This window comes from Echinops telfairi, unplaced genomic scaffold (genome assembly GCF_000313985.2).
Source record: "Echinops telfairi isolate 266 unplaced genomic scaffold, ASM31398v2 ScPeMD7_4;HRSCAF=17, whole genome shotgun sequence".
Taxonomy (NCBI): Eukaryota; Metazoa; Chordata; class Mammalia; order Afrosoricida; family Tenrecidae; genus Echinops; species Echinops telfairi.
This window is the reverse complement of record NW_022103900.1, coordinates 37,758,473-37,776,508: the sequence shown is the minus strand read 5'-3', so window position 1 is coordinate 37,776,508 and position 18,036 is coordinate 37,758,473. Positions and strand designations below refer to the sequence as shown.

At 37.1% G+C, this 18,036-nt stretch overlaps 1 protein-coding gene across 2 annotated transcripts in view; it reads right to left on the bottom strand.

The window, feature by feature from the left end:
• The window catches only part of CNTNAP5 (contactin associated protein family member 5), a 1,132,484-nt gene that overhangs the window by 575,079 nt on the left and 539,369 nt on the right, over nucleotides 1-18,036 (bottom strand). For both annotated transcript variants that reach the window (XM_030887885.2, XM_045299024.1), the window contains 2 exons: nucleotides 16,003-16,206; nucleotides 3,565-3,749 (listed from right to left, as the gene is read on the bottom strand). In XM_030887885.2, coding sequence (XP_030743745.1) covers nucleotides 3,565-3,749; nucleotides 16,003-16,206 — 389 coding nt within the window. The remainder of the gene's footprint in view (nucleotides 1-3,564; nucleotides 3,750-16,002; nucleotides 16,207-18,036) is intronic.

Sequence of the window (18,036 nt, the reverse complement as noted above, 5' to 3'; positions counted from 1 at the left end):
ATGTATATGTATCTGTGTTATATACACACAGAAGCGCATAGGTTGTCTTCATTGGGTGCCAAGATCCATTTGACATCAGCAATGATATTCTTCTGAAGGTTGCCTGCATTTCTGGCAGCTTTCTGTGGAGGTACTGCTGCAACATAGTTCCATGATCTTCAGCAAAATGTCACTTGCCTGGGATCATGATATTGTTTGATCATTTCCACACTCTGTGGCCTCACCTTTCTTTGGAATAGGTACAATTACGGATATCTTCTAGTTGGTTCTCCAGGTAGCCGTCTTCCAAAGGTCTTGGCATAGTCTAGTGGGTCCTTCCAGCGCTTCCTCAGCTTGTTGTTTCAATTTCTATTCAGTCAATCCCTGGAGTCTTGTTTTTGGCTAATGCCTGCAGTGTATTTTGGACTTCTTTTACTGTCATTATTGATCATATACTATTTCTTGAACTTGTTGAATGTCTACTAGTTTTTTTTTTATATAGTGATGCTGAGTGATCTTTCAGTCATCTTTTGATGCCCCCTGCATCATTCAATACTTTGTCCATAGAATGTTTTAACATGAAACTCAAGGTTTTTTATTCAGTTCTTTGAGCTTGATGATTAACGTTGAGCATGGGCTTCCATTTTGGTTTTCCAACATTGGGGACCAGTTAGTTCAGTTGGACCAAAGCAATACTTGCATTTCCCATTATATTTTGAGTGTCTTCAAACCTGGGCTGGGGGTGGGGGTCAGAGGAGCCCATCTTTCTACAATGTATCTGATACCGTTCCATTGCTATTCATGAAGTTGTCAGTGTCTGAAAATGCTCTGCTATAATTTATACGGGTTTCAGTGGCTGATTTCTCAGAAGAGAACCATCTATTCCCTCTTTTTTGTCTGTTTTTATTCTTTAAGCTCTGCTGAAACCTTGAGGGACTCTGCTAGTGTTTGAAATACTTGTGACATAACTTCTAGCATTATAGCAACACACACGCCATCACAGTATGAAAAAATCTGACAGACAAGTGGTGGGATTATGGCTAGAATGGTCATATTAATTGCCTAAATCTCACCAGTAAATGCCCAAATGGCACACCACCACAGTGTAACACTCAACCTGAACCCAAAGGCACTCAATTTCAGCTCTCCTGATTTACTGCCTAAAAGCACCTCACTCCACCAGCCGGCCTCTTGCCTCAAAGCATCAGGCTTAGTTGATCTGTGGACGGGGAAATCCACGTCTCTGCCTCGTGCTCTAGCTCCTGATTCTGCTGTTGCGGCTGCCACTCCTCTGGTGTCAAAGCCCTCTCCTAGACGAAGGCAGTTCAATGTGCAGAGATCTTGAAATCCAAAGACTGAAGTTCCCTCCTACCTCCACTCTCCTGCTGATAGTAACGATCTCACATTTCTGGTTCTGAGTGGTTGCCTTTCTATCCAGCAGGATGACACCCACATGTAACCCTGTTAACAAGCACTCACAACCGAATCCTGTAAGTGTCTTCCTCGACCTTCTCTACCTCAGGCCCATAGGGAAAGGGTTATCTGGTGGGATTTACAGATACTATGGCTAGAGGGTCACATTAAATAATCCATTACACTGAGCATACACACATAAATAAACATCAAATTTTTACTGATGTAAAAATACATAGCATATACTTTATAAATGATAATGTAATATCCAGTGCTCTTAATTGAAAATTATACGTGACAAATGAATCTAACCGAATTCATTTGTCAATTTATATTGAAATCGACCTGTAGCCACATACAATCACTGGCATATATTCTTCTATTATTTTATTTGGTATTTTTTGTACAAATTTTTTTAATGTCAGAGTTTTACTTAGGCTGCAGACTGTATATTAAAATGCAAGGCTGGAAGTAGACTTGACCTGCAAATTATAGCTTACGACTCCTGATCTAGACAGCCAGCAAAACAAAAACTCAAGCCCTCCTGTGTAGTTTTCCATCATTTGTGATATTAACAGTGTACAGGTATTGAGTTGAGAGCAAACAGTTTGATGTTATTAAAGTGACGTCACTAGCCATGGAGGTGGAAAGAGATGAGCCGATATAATCGACTTTAAAATTCTCAACAGCACAGTTACTCTTACAATACAGTCAAATAATTGGGCTTTTATATTAATGTTTATTTAATTTTCGGGCTCTTTGGTGACTCAAATGGTTTGCACTTGATGACTAACCTAAAAGTTTGGTTGTTTGAACTTACCCAGCTGTGCCACAGAATACCAGCCTTGTCATCTGTTTCCATAAAGATTATAGCTAAGTAAACCTCAAAACAGTTCTTGTGGTAGCACTCGTGGGTGCCATGGATGGCAATTGACATATGATAGTGAGGTATTGCTTCTGTTTTCTTTTAAATTCAATTGTAAGTCTGTGTGACTTCATTTTTTAATGCCTTTGCTTATTGGCCAGCTCACATAATTCACAATTGGCTCCCACAAGTCTGTACACACTGGCTCTAGCATACCACTGCTTGCCTATCATTTAAACTCAAAAATATTGAACCATTTGCCACACTCTGCCCCATGCCCAGACATGAGAGTAAGATGCGACTATTCTGCTATGCCTTTCTGATGGTATTCACACAGTAACCCTATCGGACAAGAATTGGCGCAGCTTGTACTAGGAGCTCTTTGTTATTTTTCAGGTTAAGCCTATTCTTTTTTTTTTTTTTTAACATTTTATTAGGGGCTCATACAACTGTTATCGCAATCCATACACACATCAATTGTGTAAAGCGCATTTGTACATCATTCTCAAAACATTTTCTCTCCACTTAAACCCCTGACATTAGCTCCTCATTTATTGTGGATTTGATGACCTTGTTCTGCAGTGACTAATCTCAAACCTGGCTCTCCGATAGACTGAACTTCTTCTACAATTCAAAGACTCTGCCCCAGCTGTGTCTGTGACTCCACTGCTGATCACAAAGCCTGATATCGCGTAGAAGCCCTATCTTGCACTAAATAAATATGGTGTCTTCAGTGGATTGACAGTTTTCAGACCTGTGTACAACCTTCCTTTTGTGATGGAGTTCATTTCATTGTTTGCCTCTTTTACTAGAGTTTTAAGAAGAAACAGTTGTCCATGGATATGAATCAAAATGTGCATTGCAATAAAGGCAAAAGTTGAGTACTTAGAGAACAGATTGCAAGTGCCATAGATTCGGCAAATCAAATTATCCCAAATGAATTGATTTTTTAATAAAATGATGCCTGTGATCAAGACACAGGACAAAGATTTTTTAAAAATCATATAGACAGAAAAAGCCAGGGGAAGAAAAAAATGTACCTGCTTTTAAAGTGTGAACAATGACCATATCTTCAGGACTATTATTACTGTCAAAACTCTTATTTCTCCCTCTCCCCACTGCCCCAAGTCAATTTCCAAACTGTTCTCTTTGCTCCTCCAGTAGAGGCTGCCAGGACACGGACGGAGGGTAAAATGCCCCAGGTTACAATTTTCCACATGTCCCACAGGCCTTTTACATGGCACTTGTGTCCCCTGATGGTCTCCCGGGTACGGTGGGCATCCAGGGTGGCAGAGAGAGTCACTCACCTCATAATCAATGTCCAAGGCATCTGCCTCACCCTGGCTGCGGAAGTGCTGGGTGAGCTTGTCCACAGTGAAGTTCACCTGCTTGCCAGCTCTCTCCACCAGGACAGAGTGCCAGTGCTGGTCATCCAGGAGGCTGCCCAGGGTGGCCGACGGTGGACTGCTATTGATCCTAGCTTTGCTGTCATCTGTGAAATGGTAAGGAAGACAAAGTGACATTTATGCTTAAGGGTAGGACCGAGGAGTGCTGCAGCAAAGCCACTCTCCGTGTCCTCCAGGGAATGAACAATTAAGTACCTCGATGGAGGCTAGAAGTAGTCTGGACCTTGGAAGGGATTAACTGGTTTTTGCAAACAGTCTGAAATGAAATTCTAGGAAAAGTAATATAGATGACCTCTCCAGGTGTAAAATTACACATGAGCAGGGCATGAACTATTAATAATCAGCAGTAGCTATACCTTCATATTTTTCCACATGACCCATATTACCTATTGAGGTTATCACCTTTCAGGAAAAATACATGTTTTTTTAGTTTGAGTAGATCTTGGAGTGGACAAAGCAGGTCTTGAGTTGTGAAATCGAAGATTAGTTCAGCTTTGGATGAATAAAAGGAAAAGAGCAGTCCATTGAGTTAGTTAAGACAAAGGTGCGGATGTAACCATTATTCCTGCTACTTGGAAAGGCTTTAATGTGGAAGGAACACTAGCAGGGCTTTTATACAATGCAATTTTAATCCTCTAAGAAAAGGGAAACAAAAACATTTTACAAATAAGGAAATTGAGGCTCAGTTAAATTAGACACACACACGCACAAGGTCATCCAGCTAGTAAGAGCTACATGAAAGATTCTAAGCTGACTTTGGATGATCCCTTCCCTCTGACAGTTTACGGGCCTTATTCAGTGTGGCATTTTTCATAGATGCTGAGAAATCAACCTAAAATGAATTTGGAAAACTCACTTTTGGACGATGTTGGACATTTACCTAGATAGATACATCCCCCCACCCCAAATAAAACCTATTGGTGCCCTATCCCCTTGCACCCATTTCTGATTTTAAGGGAGTCGTTGGCTGGATTTTCCATCAACAGAGTTTCTTTGTTTTTGTTTTTCTGAAGAACTTGTCTAAACAAAATGAACATTCAATGCAACTAATTATCACTTCCATATAAACTTCAAGTTCAAAACTGTTTTATGTATGCAGTCTCATTAATTAAAAAGTTGAATGTTAACCAGAGTTCCAATTCAAGATAGAAGATGGAACACATTGAGAGTAAATAACTCTACAGCCATTAGGAGAAAAACAACAAGAAAGGAAATCCAGGTTTCCAGCAATATTGGAAAACAATGCAATAGCTAAGCAAGCACCTACATCCCAAAGACAATAAGACTAGGCAGAAAAAGACAAGGAAGCACATGAAGCACCCAGTGCTCTCTCCTCGGCAGCCCCACCACCACAGCCTTCCTCACATAGCTACACCAGGCCCAGACCCCACAAGCACTCACTCCATACCCAGCCATCAGCAGGATAATTTACTTCCCAGATGAACTATTACAATGATTGTGAAAATGGGCTCAGACACACCAGCAATCTCGAGGGTGGTGTTGGGCACGACAGTGCTGCGTTTAGTCCCTTAGTCCAAGTGTGAAACACAGAACAGGAAGAACACAAATATCCACAAAGAACCTGTGTTAAAGGGGAATAACAACTATTCAGGAAGTTGGGAGAACTCTAAAGAGAGTTTGCAAAAACACCATGCATATAGTAATCACACTCTCTAATATCAAGGACTCAAAGAGAATCCTGAGAGCAGCTAGGAAAAACCAGAGAGTCAACGACAAAGGAAAACCACTCAGAAAAGCCTCGGATGTTTTTTCCAGCAGAAACCAAGCAGACAAGAAGAAAATGGGACGGCAAAACCCTGCAAGAAAAAAAAAAACCCCCAAACCCTGTCAAACAAAAATCTTATATCCAGTAAAATGAATCCTCAAATAGGAGGGAGAAATGAGGGCATTTCCAGAAAAGTAGAACTTAAAGGGATTTCTAAAAAACAAGAACAGAATTACTGAAAAATACTAACGGGAACACTGGGGACGGATAATCAATAACAACAGAAGAGAAACTTGAGTTCAATCTACAAGACAACACCACCCAGAAATCAATACACACTCAAAAGAGTGGTTGAAAAAGCACAGAAATATAGGAAGAACCAAGGAACCAATGACACTAGAAAAACACCACAGCAAAATGAGAGCACCAAATCCACAGGTATCAATTACTTTGCTAAATTTTAAATGGATGAAATGCATTACTTAAGGGACAGAGAGTAGAAGACAGGATAAGAAAGCAAGAGCTATTAATATGCTGCCTACATGAAACCTGAAACACAAAATAAAAAAGAGACTAAAAAGCAAAGATTAGAAATATATATATATATCAAGCTTATGGCTATGAAAAAAAAGCAGGAGTTGTAATATTAATCTCTGATAAAATAGAATTACAGGTAAAATCCATCATGAGAGCCAAAGAAGGGCATAATATAATGATTTAAAGAACAAGAGAAAGGAATCTATAATATAGTAAACATATGGCCAATAAAAGACTTTTGTAATAGATAATCAAACTCTTAGAACTGAAGAGATAAATAGACAATACAACAACAGTATTAGACTTCACTATACCACTCTCCAAGAAGAGTAGATCAATGAGAAACTCTATAAAGGCACAAAAGAACTAAACAACAAAATTAACCAATTCAATGTCTCAGACAAACAGAGCTCTCCACCCAACAGCAATATAATATACATTCTTTTTGAGGGAACATGGACCACTCTTCAGGAAAGGCCACTTGTTACATCACCAAGCCCACCTGTTGTTAGATGCCATCGTGTTGGTTCGGACCCATAGTGACTCGGTGTACGATAGAAGGAAATGCTGCACAGTCCTGCACCATCATTACAATTGTTGAAATGCCTGTGCCCATTGCTACAGCCATGGTGTTAAACAATCCCATTGAAAGATTTAAGGCATTTACACATCCTAAGATTTTGCAGTCTATTTTCTCAGATCACAATGCTATGAAATTAGAAATCAACACTAGAAAGAGCCATAACAAACAATCAAATGCATGCAAACTGAACAAGACCTTGCTTAAAAAAAACAAAACAACAACAGCAAAAATACTACTCAGTAATTGATGAAATAAGGAATTAAATGAAATAAACAGCCTTGGCATAAATGAGAATGCAAACAAACATACCAAAACCTTTGGGACACAGCAATAGAAATACTCAGAGGAAAACACAATAAGCATGCATGACAAAATAAGAGCCAACCAAAGTCAACACCTTAACCTAGTAAGAAGTAGAACAAAACCAACAAAATAAATCTTCTATTGTCAGAAGAAAAGTAAACATAAATATTGGAGCAGAAATAATGAATTAGAAAACAGAAACATAGTAGAAAAATTGAACAAGAAAATAGGTTGATATTTTGAAAGGATTAAAAAATTGACAAACCACTTGCCAACAACAAAGAAAAAGATGCGAACATCAAAAATGAGTTGAGAAATTGAAATCATTAGAGATCTAAATGAAATAAAAATACCACTATGAAAGACTATCCTCCAACAAACTGGAATATTTCTATCAAAGACTCTACTCCAACAAATGGGAAAAGCTCCATGCAATAGACAAATTTCTAGAAATTTAATACCTACCCAAATTACTGGTAACACAGACCAATGCAAGAAAACGTCAGCAGACTCATAACAAGAAAAAAATAGACCAGGTAATTAAAACATTTACAACAACAACAAAAATCCAGATCAGATGGCTTCACCAGGAAATTCTACCAAGCATTCAGAAAAGAACTGACACCAATTCTACAGAAGTTCTTCTCGAATATAGAGGACAGCACACGTCTGAACACATTGTATGAAGCAAGCACAACCCTGATGACCATCCCAGGCTACAGACTACAGAACCTTATGAACATAGATGCAGAAACTCTCCACAAAACCCTGGCCAGCAGAATTCATAAAAATGTCAAAAATAATACACCATGATCAAATGAGATTCAGCCCAGTTACACAATGATGGTGTAATATTAGAATTTTAAAAAAATCAATGAAATACAAAAAATGAAATAACTGGAATTAATTTAATCAGAGAAACAAAAGGTTTGTACAATGAAAACTACAGAAGAGTAGTATTAAGAAACCAGAAATGGTCTACATAAATCAAATCATCTATGTTCATAAACAAAAATACTCAATATTGTAAAAATAGCAATTCTGCACAAAACAAAATGTCTAAATACAATGCAATTATGATTCAGATCCCAGCATCATTCTTTAAAGAATAGAACTAATTACTAACTCTATGTGGAAAGACCAAAGAACTCCTTTTTTAACAGTTTTATTTACATATAATATTCACTTACCATACAATTCATAATTTAAAAATATTAAAAAGATTTGTGTAATCGATCTTAGAACACTTTCTTCATTTTTGTATGCATTATTATTAACCCTCCATGTTCTCCAACCTCCCCTGCCATAACCTTGAGAAACTTTAATCTTGTTACTGTCTCTTTACTGGATTTTATATAAAGAAATCATACCCCAAACTCACTCTCTAACAACAAAGTAAAACACAGAAAACTCTCAGTTGAAAAGAAATAAAATAATTAAAACTAGAGAAAAATAAGTCTAAAGAAAAACAAATTGTGGTAAATGTTAACATAAGTGTATCTGTAGTAAGAGGCCCTGGTGGTGTTGTGGACCACACATTGTGCTGCCAACCTCAAGGTCAGCAGCAGCCCTGCAGGAGACTGATGAAGCCATTCACTCTGCCAAAATTCACAGCTTCAGAAACCCAAAGGGATGGCTCAATTCCACCTTACAGGGCTGTAGAAATCAGAACTATTTCAATGGCAGTGAATTTAAATTTAATATTTGCAGCAATGCCCACTGCAATGCACTCTGTCTGAGGTCAATAGTCTAATGAAATTCAATGGCGGCATAATCGGTGTGGGGGCTCTGCAAGTTGATTTTGGTCTTTCACTATGACCCATAGATTTCTATAAACGGAGTACTCAGAATTTGAGCTCTAATACAATTCCTGGCTCTGGTCTGGGATTTTATTATTCATAATCCTTGGACCACACTTATCTGCCACCTCAACTTGATGACTGCTTGTTTTAATACAAGCCTTTCAAATCCCAGACACTTTTCTTTCTGATAGTGAGGCATCATCTATTTTCACTACTCTTAAGCAAAACACTTCTTAAGAAGAAGAATAAAAAGAGGAGGCCTCTCACTTCTCTATCTCAAAACCAGCTACACAGCCACAGTAATTCAAACAGCCAGGTACAGGTACAGTGACAATGGCGTAGTGGTTACACATTGGGCTGCTACCTTCAATGTCGTTCATTCTAAACCACCAGCACCTCTGGGAGAAACTTGGGCTTTCCACTCTCATAAATAGTTATGGCCTCAGAAACCAATAAAGGCAGTTCTGCCCTGTCTTATAGGGTCTCTTTGAGTCAGAATCGACTCAATGACAGGGAGCTTTGAGTTTTGATCTACAGAGAATGGGATTTCAACAAAGGGCCAAAGAATATTAAATAGGATAGACATAGTCTCTTGAACTTATGGTGTTCGCAAAATTGCATCTCCGTCTATAGAAGAATGAAATAGAACTCCATAGCTTACCACCTATTCAATATATGGTAAATCAAAGACTTGAATGTAAATCCCAGAGCTATCAATACCATCAATGAAATGAGAGGAACAAACAGAAGGGCTCTATTGCAGAGGATAGCACACTGTCAAATATAACAAAGGAAACACCGTAGAAGACAGAACAGATGACTGGGGCTTACTGAAAATAAGACTCTTGGGGGCCTCAAAAGACTTCAGCAAAAGAGCAATAAGAACACCCACATATTTGGGGGGGGGGGTTGGCAACAGCACAACTGACACAAGTCTAATCTCTAAAATGTATACATTAATACTTCAATAAGAAAAAAGAAGCCAACAAAAAGTGTGCAAAGAGCATGAATAGTCAGTTCACCTAAAATGCCATCCAAATGACAAACTTAGGAAGAAATTTTCTCGATAACAAGGCATCCAGGATATGTAAATAAAAACAATGCTGAGATATAACCTTTCTCTGACAATGACAACGAACTTAAAACAGGGCTGGGTGTGGCCTGTAACTATGTAGAGCCACTGCAGAAAGTGATCTGACACCACCTCTAATGACCGGAAATAGAAAGCCCATATCATCCAGTAAGCTGGATGTATGCCTTAAAAGAAGGAGGAGTCATAGCAAGAGCAGACATATGCACCCCTTGTGCATCACAGCACGTTCGCAATACCAGGAGGAATAGGAACAACCTAAATGTCCACCAGCAGAAGAATGGATGAAGAAACGTGGTTACATATGCACAATGGAACACGATATATTACATGGAAAAATGAGGAGAGACCATGAAGTACGCGGCATGGTTCACTCTGGAGAACATTATGCTGAGAGAAATCCATCAGTCACAAGAGGGCAAACGTTGTATGAATCACTATCACAAGGAAAGAAGCCAAGATAAAGACTGATACCAAATGGGAATAGATTTTGGAGAGTAACAAGGACTGGGGTTGAGGGGGAAGGAGGAAAGATGAAACAATAGAGCTTTGTAAGATATTCACTTGGATGAAAGGGAAGAGAATAATCCACAAGAGGGAGAAGAGACATCTAGGGAGAGGGTGTAGGAGATGTTTTTTGGGGTGGAGTGTTGATATGTAGTTTAAACTGCTGAAAAGAACATTTAAGATTTGAAAGGGAAACATCAATGCATCTAAAATTTAAGCATCGTTTAAATGAATTAAGTGAACAAGCCAGGAAAAAGATCTAAATTTCTCTCCTTTCACCTAAAGCATTAGAACTGCAACAATCTTCTCAAAGTGTGGGGCAGGCTGCTTCCCTGGTAGGCTGCTTCCCCTCACTCACCCCCATCATGCCCATTGTGCGAGGAAATCATTGCTTCCTCCACAGAATAATGACCGTGGGGAAGGAATCAAACTAACAGTAATAGAAAATCAGAACTGGTGGATCACAGATGATTTCATTGTTTTATGCTTTCTGTGTTTATTCTACAACTTTGAAGTTTATCTGTGAAATTAACAGGTTATGTTAATGATTTAGTATTTTTCTTCCTCTCCTTCATCTTCATTTTCTCTCTTTCTTTTTTCCATCAAATCTTCATTCCTTCAATAAGGAGATATTGAGATCTCCTGGGGGCCAGTCTGAATGCCAAATAATGGATAAAGGAAATACAGATTTAAAAGACATACATTGTATTCTCAATAAATAAGCCAATAAAAGCTGAGCAGGAGGCATAGAGTTGTGAATGTAGGCAGCCATGGAAAACTAGGGGAGGGGGTGGCTTTAATTTTGACCAAGAGAAGATGTGCTGTCACACAGAAAGAACATTCCTGGAAAGGCTCAGAAGCATCCGGGCTACTACTGAGAGGGTCACTGGAAGTAGAATGACTTAGGTGCAGGTCAGTGTTGAAAGACATGTGGAAACTGGATCCATCCGTAATGTAGAGATGATTAATTCAGGTCTCTGATTGTTGTTCGGTGACCTCGAGTCCGTTCCAAGCCGTAACAACCTTATGCACAACAGAACGAAGCCCTGCCCTGTCCTGACCATCCTCACAGTCGTTCCTACACTGGAGCCCACGGTTGCAGCTAATACGGCAATTCATCTCTTCGATGGCCTTGCTCCTCCTTCCAGCCTCTCTACTTTACCAAGAATGATGTACGTGTTGTAACTGGAAGCTTGAGATTTTTTTCTTGAGTTATTTCAGTTTAAGACATGCTGAGTGTGTTTTTCCTCTTTGATTATTTTTTGTTTTTCATTTTATTTATTTTTCCTCATTTTTTAAATCCAGGTCTTTGCACATTTTATTATAGAAGTGTCCTTTATATATCTGAGCTGTCCTTTGACATTTTCTTTCTTTCTTTTTAAAATCATTTTATTGGGGGCTCATACAGCTCTTATCACAGTCCATCCATCCATCCAATTTGTCAAGCACATTTGCACATCTGTTACCATCATCATTTTCAAAACATTTTCTTTCCACTTGAGCCCTTGGTATTGGCTCCTCATTTTTTTAAAAATCATTTTATTGGGAGCTCACAACTCCTATCACAATCCATGTATACATGCACTGAGTCCTTTGACATTTTCTATTCAGCTCTTTGACGTCATCATTTTTTCCCTTTGCCTTTGTCGCTCTACAATTCAGAGGACATTTCAGTGTCTCCTGACATCCAGTTTGACCTTTTCTTTCTTTCCTGTTTTCCAATGACCTTCTCTTTCTTCAGGAGTGATTTTCTTGATGTCCTCTGATAGCTCATCAGTTCTTCTGTCATTAGCGTTTAAAGTATGAAAGCTGTTCTTCGGATGGTCTTGAAATTCAGGTGGGATAGACTCAAGGTCACATTTTGGCGCTTGTGGACTTGTTTTCATTCTCTTCGACTTCAACCTGAACTTGCCTATAGGAAACTGGCCTTGATTTCAACTGCAGATAATGAGCTTCTCAGGTCTCTTCTCACAGATGTCACCAGTTTGGTTTCTGTGTATTTCGTCTGAAGAAGTCTATGTGTGAAATCGCTGTTCGTGTTTGCAAAACACGTTTTTGCTATGAACACGTTGTTGGCCTTGCAAAATTCTATCATTTGATCTCCAGCTTTGTTTCTGTCACCTAGACCATATTTTCCTTGTTGTTTCCAACTTTTGCATTCCAATTGCCAAAAGTGACCAAGGAATCTTGATTGCATGTTTGATTAATTTGATACTGAAGACTTTCATAGAAATTTCAGAAAGACTATTTTGGAATGAAGCCTGGGAATTGTTTAAGACACTGTGGCTAGTTTCCCTGGGGGCTTAGTGAAGAGAGCTGAGAAGGAACAGAGAGAGCAGAGTTCTAATGATGATGAGGGTTATATAATACTTGCGTATGGTGGATGGGGAAATAAAAGGGGGAAATTCACTCCAAAACAACTCCTTATTGTCTTCTTTGAGCAAATGGATGAAAGGGTTATCACTCACAACAGAAAAACCAAAAAGAAAATTCTCTCTCTGCCTTTTACACACATATCTTTATGTATAAAGTAAAATATGTTTGAGACTTAATGCTTAGTTGAGGAAAACCAAATTTGTCTCATAAGCTGTTATTTCTTGTGAATAAGTGATATTTAATATTATAGTTTTTTGTTGTACTTGATATGCATCTAAGTTGTAAAAAGAAGTCATTTAAAATAAGTACAAAAACCTGAAGATTTCAAAATGTAGTCAGATGTTTGTTTTACAAAAAGGTAAAAAAAAGGGAACCACCTGCACGTCCTGTACAAGGTATTTCAGCAGTCTCTCAAAACAGGTAAAACAGCCTAAGCGTCCATCAGTAATAAATTAGCGAAATAACATGACATACAGCATTTAGTAGAATACCATAAAATTGTACTTAAAAAAATGAAGTAAAAATGATGAGAATTGATGAAGGTAGATATCCAGGTATCCTAGACAAAAACAAAAGGTGCGGAAAAAATACAGTGTATTATCAAAAATACAATTATATTACCATCAATTTGTTTGAATGATTTTAAAATATATCATGTGTATATGTTCTAATGACAAATTAAAATTATATTATAATGGGAAACATATTTTATTATTTACATAGATGATCATTCCTGCTTCAAAGGACTAACTTAATTATGAATAAGTCAACCTGATTACATATGTTATGGCTTTATATTTATTATTCAAATTTAGATGGTCAGTGATCTTCCCATCACTGTCACCTGTCCACCGTCAACTCAATTTTCATTTCCCACACAGGTAACCATTATTATTAAGGTTATTCTTAATGTCTTATTTTTGTTCCCAGAGAAATTCTAAGCATATGCAAGTCAGTAAAACCATATACTCTTTAATTTTAACTAAGGGTAACATAATTGTATTTTCCACACCTTTTCTTTTCATCTAATATATCTGGACATCTACCTTAATCAATTCTCATCATTTTTATTTTTAAGGTTCAGTTTCATAGTATTCCATGGAATGCTGTATGTTACTTTTCTTTTGTGTGTGTGTCTAGGAAGAAGGGCTTCTATTAAAAATGGAAAAAAGAAAAGAGGCAGTGGGTCTAGCTAGCTGAAACCTTAAAATAACAGTGGAACATTGTCTTATATAGTGCCAGATGATGAGCCCTTCAGGCTGGATAATATTCAAAATATGACTGTGGAAAAGTTACTGCCACAGTAGAGTCAATCTTACAATGCAGACAGAATAATGATTTGGGGACCTGCCTTTGCTAATATGGCAGAGCTGAAAATGAGAAGAAACAATGGTTGTTACTAACAGATAGATGCAAATCAGGAAGTATGAATCTAGGAAAATTGGAAGTTATCAAACATGAAATGGAATGCATAACGTTTGAGACTCTAGGAATTAGTGAGCTGAAATTAACTGGTATTGAACATTTTAAGTCACATAGTCATACTGTCTACTATGTAAGGAATAACAAATTGAAAAAGAAAAGGCTTCACAATCATTGTTAAAAAGAACATTTCAACATCTATTTGAAGTATGCACAATTCCATCAGTAATAGTATAGTACTCATCCATTCACAAGAAAGATCAGTTAATATAAATATTTTACCTGTACACATCAACCACTATTACCAAAGATGAATAAATTGAAGAATTTTAGGAAACTTTGCAAACTAAGGACATCAGACATGAAAGTTAAATATCATTAAGAAGACAGGAAATAAAACACAAAAATGAGTGCCAGAGGAGACTAAAACTTGTTCTCAAATGTAGAATAGCTGAAATGAACACAAGACATTTCAAAGAAGTAACAGATTTCAAAGAATAACTCAACAAGACAAAGTGAAGTATGAGTACTATAATAAAATGTGTAAATAGCTAGCATAAGAACAACAAAAGGGAGGACACAACAACCCAAAAGAAATGAAGGAAAACTCCAAACCTCCAGTAGTACCATGGAAGGATTGTGTGGCAAAATAATGAACTCTATAGAATGCATCAAAAGATGATAAAACGAATGCAGAATCACTGAACACAAAAGATCTGGCAAACATTTAAACATTTTAAGAAAAAGCATATGATCAGGAATCAATGGCACTGAAGAAAGAAGTCCAAGTTGCACTGTAGGCATTGCCTGAAAAAAACAAAAAATGGCTTCAAGAAATCAGATACCAAGTGAGATGTTTTAATACATAAAACAATGTTAGAAGTGTTCATAATTTTGAAAGACAGCAACTTGGCCAACCAGCAGAAGATATATATTAATGCCATTTTATAGGAAATTCAATAGAATGTGATAAATAACAAACAATATCAATATAACACACAAGTGAACTTCTCAAGGTCTATCTTGAAGTACAATTGTGTCATAGAATTATATCTCTCTTCCTTCAAGGAAATCCAATCAATAGAATTATTATTCAAATTTATGTATCAACCACTTAAACTAGTGATGAAGAAATTGAAGAGTTCTACCAATGTCTTCAGTTGGAAATTGATTAAACATTCAATCAAGATGCATTGTTCATTATTAGTGATTGGAATGCAAAAGATTAAAACAAAGAGGAAGGAACAGTAGTTGGAGAATATGATCTTGGTGAAAGACACAAAGCTTGATATCTCAAGATAGAATTTTGCAAGACCAACGATTTATTCATAGCAAATAGTGTTTTCGACAACACAGAAGGTGACTATATACACGGACTTCTCCCGATGGAATACACATAGAGCAAATTCACTGCATTTGTGGGAAGTGATGATGGAGGAGCTCAATATCATCAGCCAAAACTAGGACAGGGGAAATTCAAATTAAAGCTGAAAAAAATTGAACAATACCACAAAAGATAAAATACTCCTTGAGTCCATCCCACCTAAATTTCATGAGCTCATCTGAAGAACAGATTTTCTACATTGAAACACGAATGACCCGATGAGCTGTAAGAGGTCATCAAGAAGAAGATGAACAACAACTACAACTAAACAATAACAATAAGTCAATCAAAACATTTTTCTCTTCTGATTTTGCCCTTGGAGTTTAATATTTAACTTCTTTAAATGTGCCACAAAGAGCAGATTGATCAAGTAAGCAAATAACATTAGATTGCATCTCTTACTTTTATTTTCAAAATTAAGTAATTTCATAGATTTTGTCCATGGTTTAGACATTTCAAGAAATGGCACGTTTCTAGCTCAACCTGGATAAGGGAATATGTCCCTTATTCTCCAGGGACCTCTCAGACATCAGCAACATAACTATAATCTATACCCAAAACAAACCCCCCACATCATTATGGGAAGGGAGGGATATAGCCTGAACCTACCCAAGTTGAGGTACAGGGACAGCCTCCCTTTCTGCAGCTCCAGGGTAATGTGGTCTCCTCGTTGACCTTCTCCATGGAACAGGACTCCATCTGCTTGCATGCTCTTGAACTTGAGGGAAATCACATCTTTGAGCGTACTCATTAGCTTCTGGTTGAATCGGTACAAAAGGGAGCTCCGGCCATCAAAGTCAGCTATGTCTGATTCTGGGTACAGAAAAAGAGAAGAGAGAAATCACCATATAACCTATGGCTGTTCCCAACCTCACAGGAACGTTCTTGATGTCAGGAAGGACCTATCGCAACAGTAAGCACACAGACTAGACCAGACAGAGCTTAACTTGGGAATTCTTAAGATAGAAGCAACTAACATACATGAGTGTTTACTGATTATTCATTCAGAAGGAGAACCTCTCATTAGTGGTAAGTCAGCTTATGCTTCAGGAGACAGGATGAAAAGGCCGTGCATACCCACGTCAGGTTCCGCTGTACATTTGCCTATTTTTAAAAAAAAAATCTCTCAGCATCTCTCCTCCTCCTCATTATTATTAGTGTTCTATATGGCTCGAGGTTAAAATATATATATATATATATGGCTTATTATTTGAATTTAATGAGCTCTTCATAGAAGCCTGCATTTGGAAGGTTCTAAAGCTTCCTCTGGGTCCATGAACAAGTTTCTATTTGAACGGGGAGAGAAATAAACTGTAACTTATACTTCTTCCTCTGTCATCGTATTTTTACATAACAAGAACACTTCTTCCTTATTTTTAAAGCAAAACAGTTACATGCTCCTGATGTAGGTAAACTTAGTAGGTATATAGAAGTTTTAAATATACTAACATCTCAACATGGATTCTTTTACAGAAACGTTATTGTACCTTATTTACACCTTTCTTTAGTAAGAATTTTCATTGATGCTATAATATGTAAGGGTTTTAATTATAATTTGAAATCAATTCATTATGTAAAATTTTATGTTAATGTGATGGTGGTGAATGGGTTGAAGAGAAGCATTGAAGAAAATTCAATTTTATATTACATAACAAGCAATTAATATCTTCATTTTAAGCATAAATAATGATCAATTAAGTGTGTGTTTGTGTGTTTGAGCAAGGTTATAGAAACACCTTTTGTAAAGTTAAAATTTTTAAAAGAAAAATGAAATCAAACTTTTACTGTAGTTAGTTTTTAAACCCTCACCTGTGAATTGGTGGCAATTATGTAAGAATGTGAAATAATGATAAGTATATCACAAATGACCATAAGAATTCAGTGCACCAAAGCATATACAGAGTATCAGAATCGTATTTGCATACATAAAATTTTATTATAAAAATTTATTTTTATAGGATATTGAATGACACAGTGTATCAAAGAAGATAGAAAGACTATATATAGTTACTTTACCATAAATAATTGGTTGATGTTCAAAATATTTTTAAGAAGCAGCATATAATAAAGAACCCATGATATTGGAGGAAGAAATCCGACTTATGCTGTAGGCATTGGTCAAAAATATGGCTCTAGGAACTGACAGAATACCAATCCAAAGGTTTCATAAAACTGATGCATCTCTGGAAGCTAGTGGCTGACCTAGTCATCTTGGAGGAGATCCATATTTGTTCCAAAGACAGGTAACCGCATAGAATGTGGAAATTATCCAATATCATCATTATATGCAAGTAAAAGTTTGCTGAAGATAACTCAAAAATGATTGCACCAGTATATTGACAGGGAATCACTAAATATTCAAGCTAGCTTTAGAAGAGGATGTGGAATAAGAGATATTATCATTGCCAACTGGGGGAAACTGAGAATAATGTGGGAAACTGAGGACTGGGAAGGGAGTGTATGTGAACAAATGCTTTATTCATATTAAACTCATATTTAATATGACAAACTCATATTAAAAAGCCTGGGAAACCAGGGTTCTGGGTGGAGGGAAGACTTGACATTTGTGAGTTAGAGATGTAGCCCAATCACATTCTCATAATTAAGAGTATATCCTCCCATAATAGTGCTACCTTAAGTTAC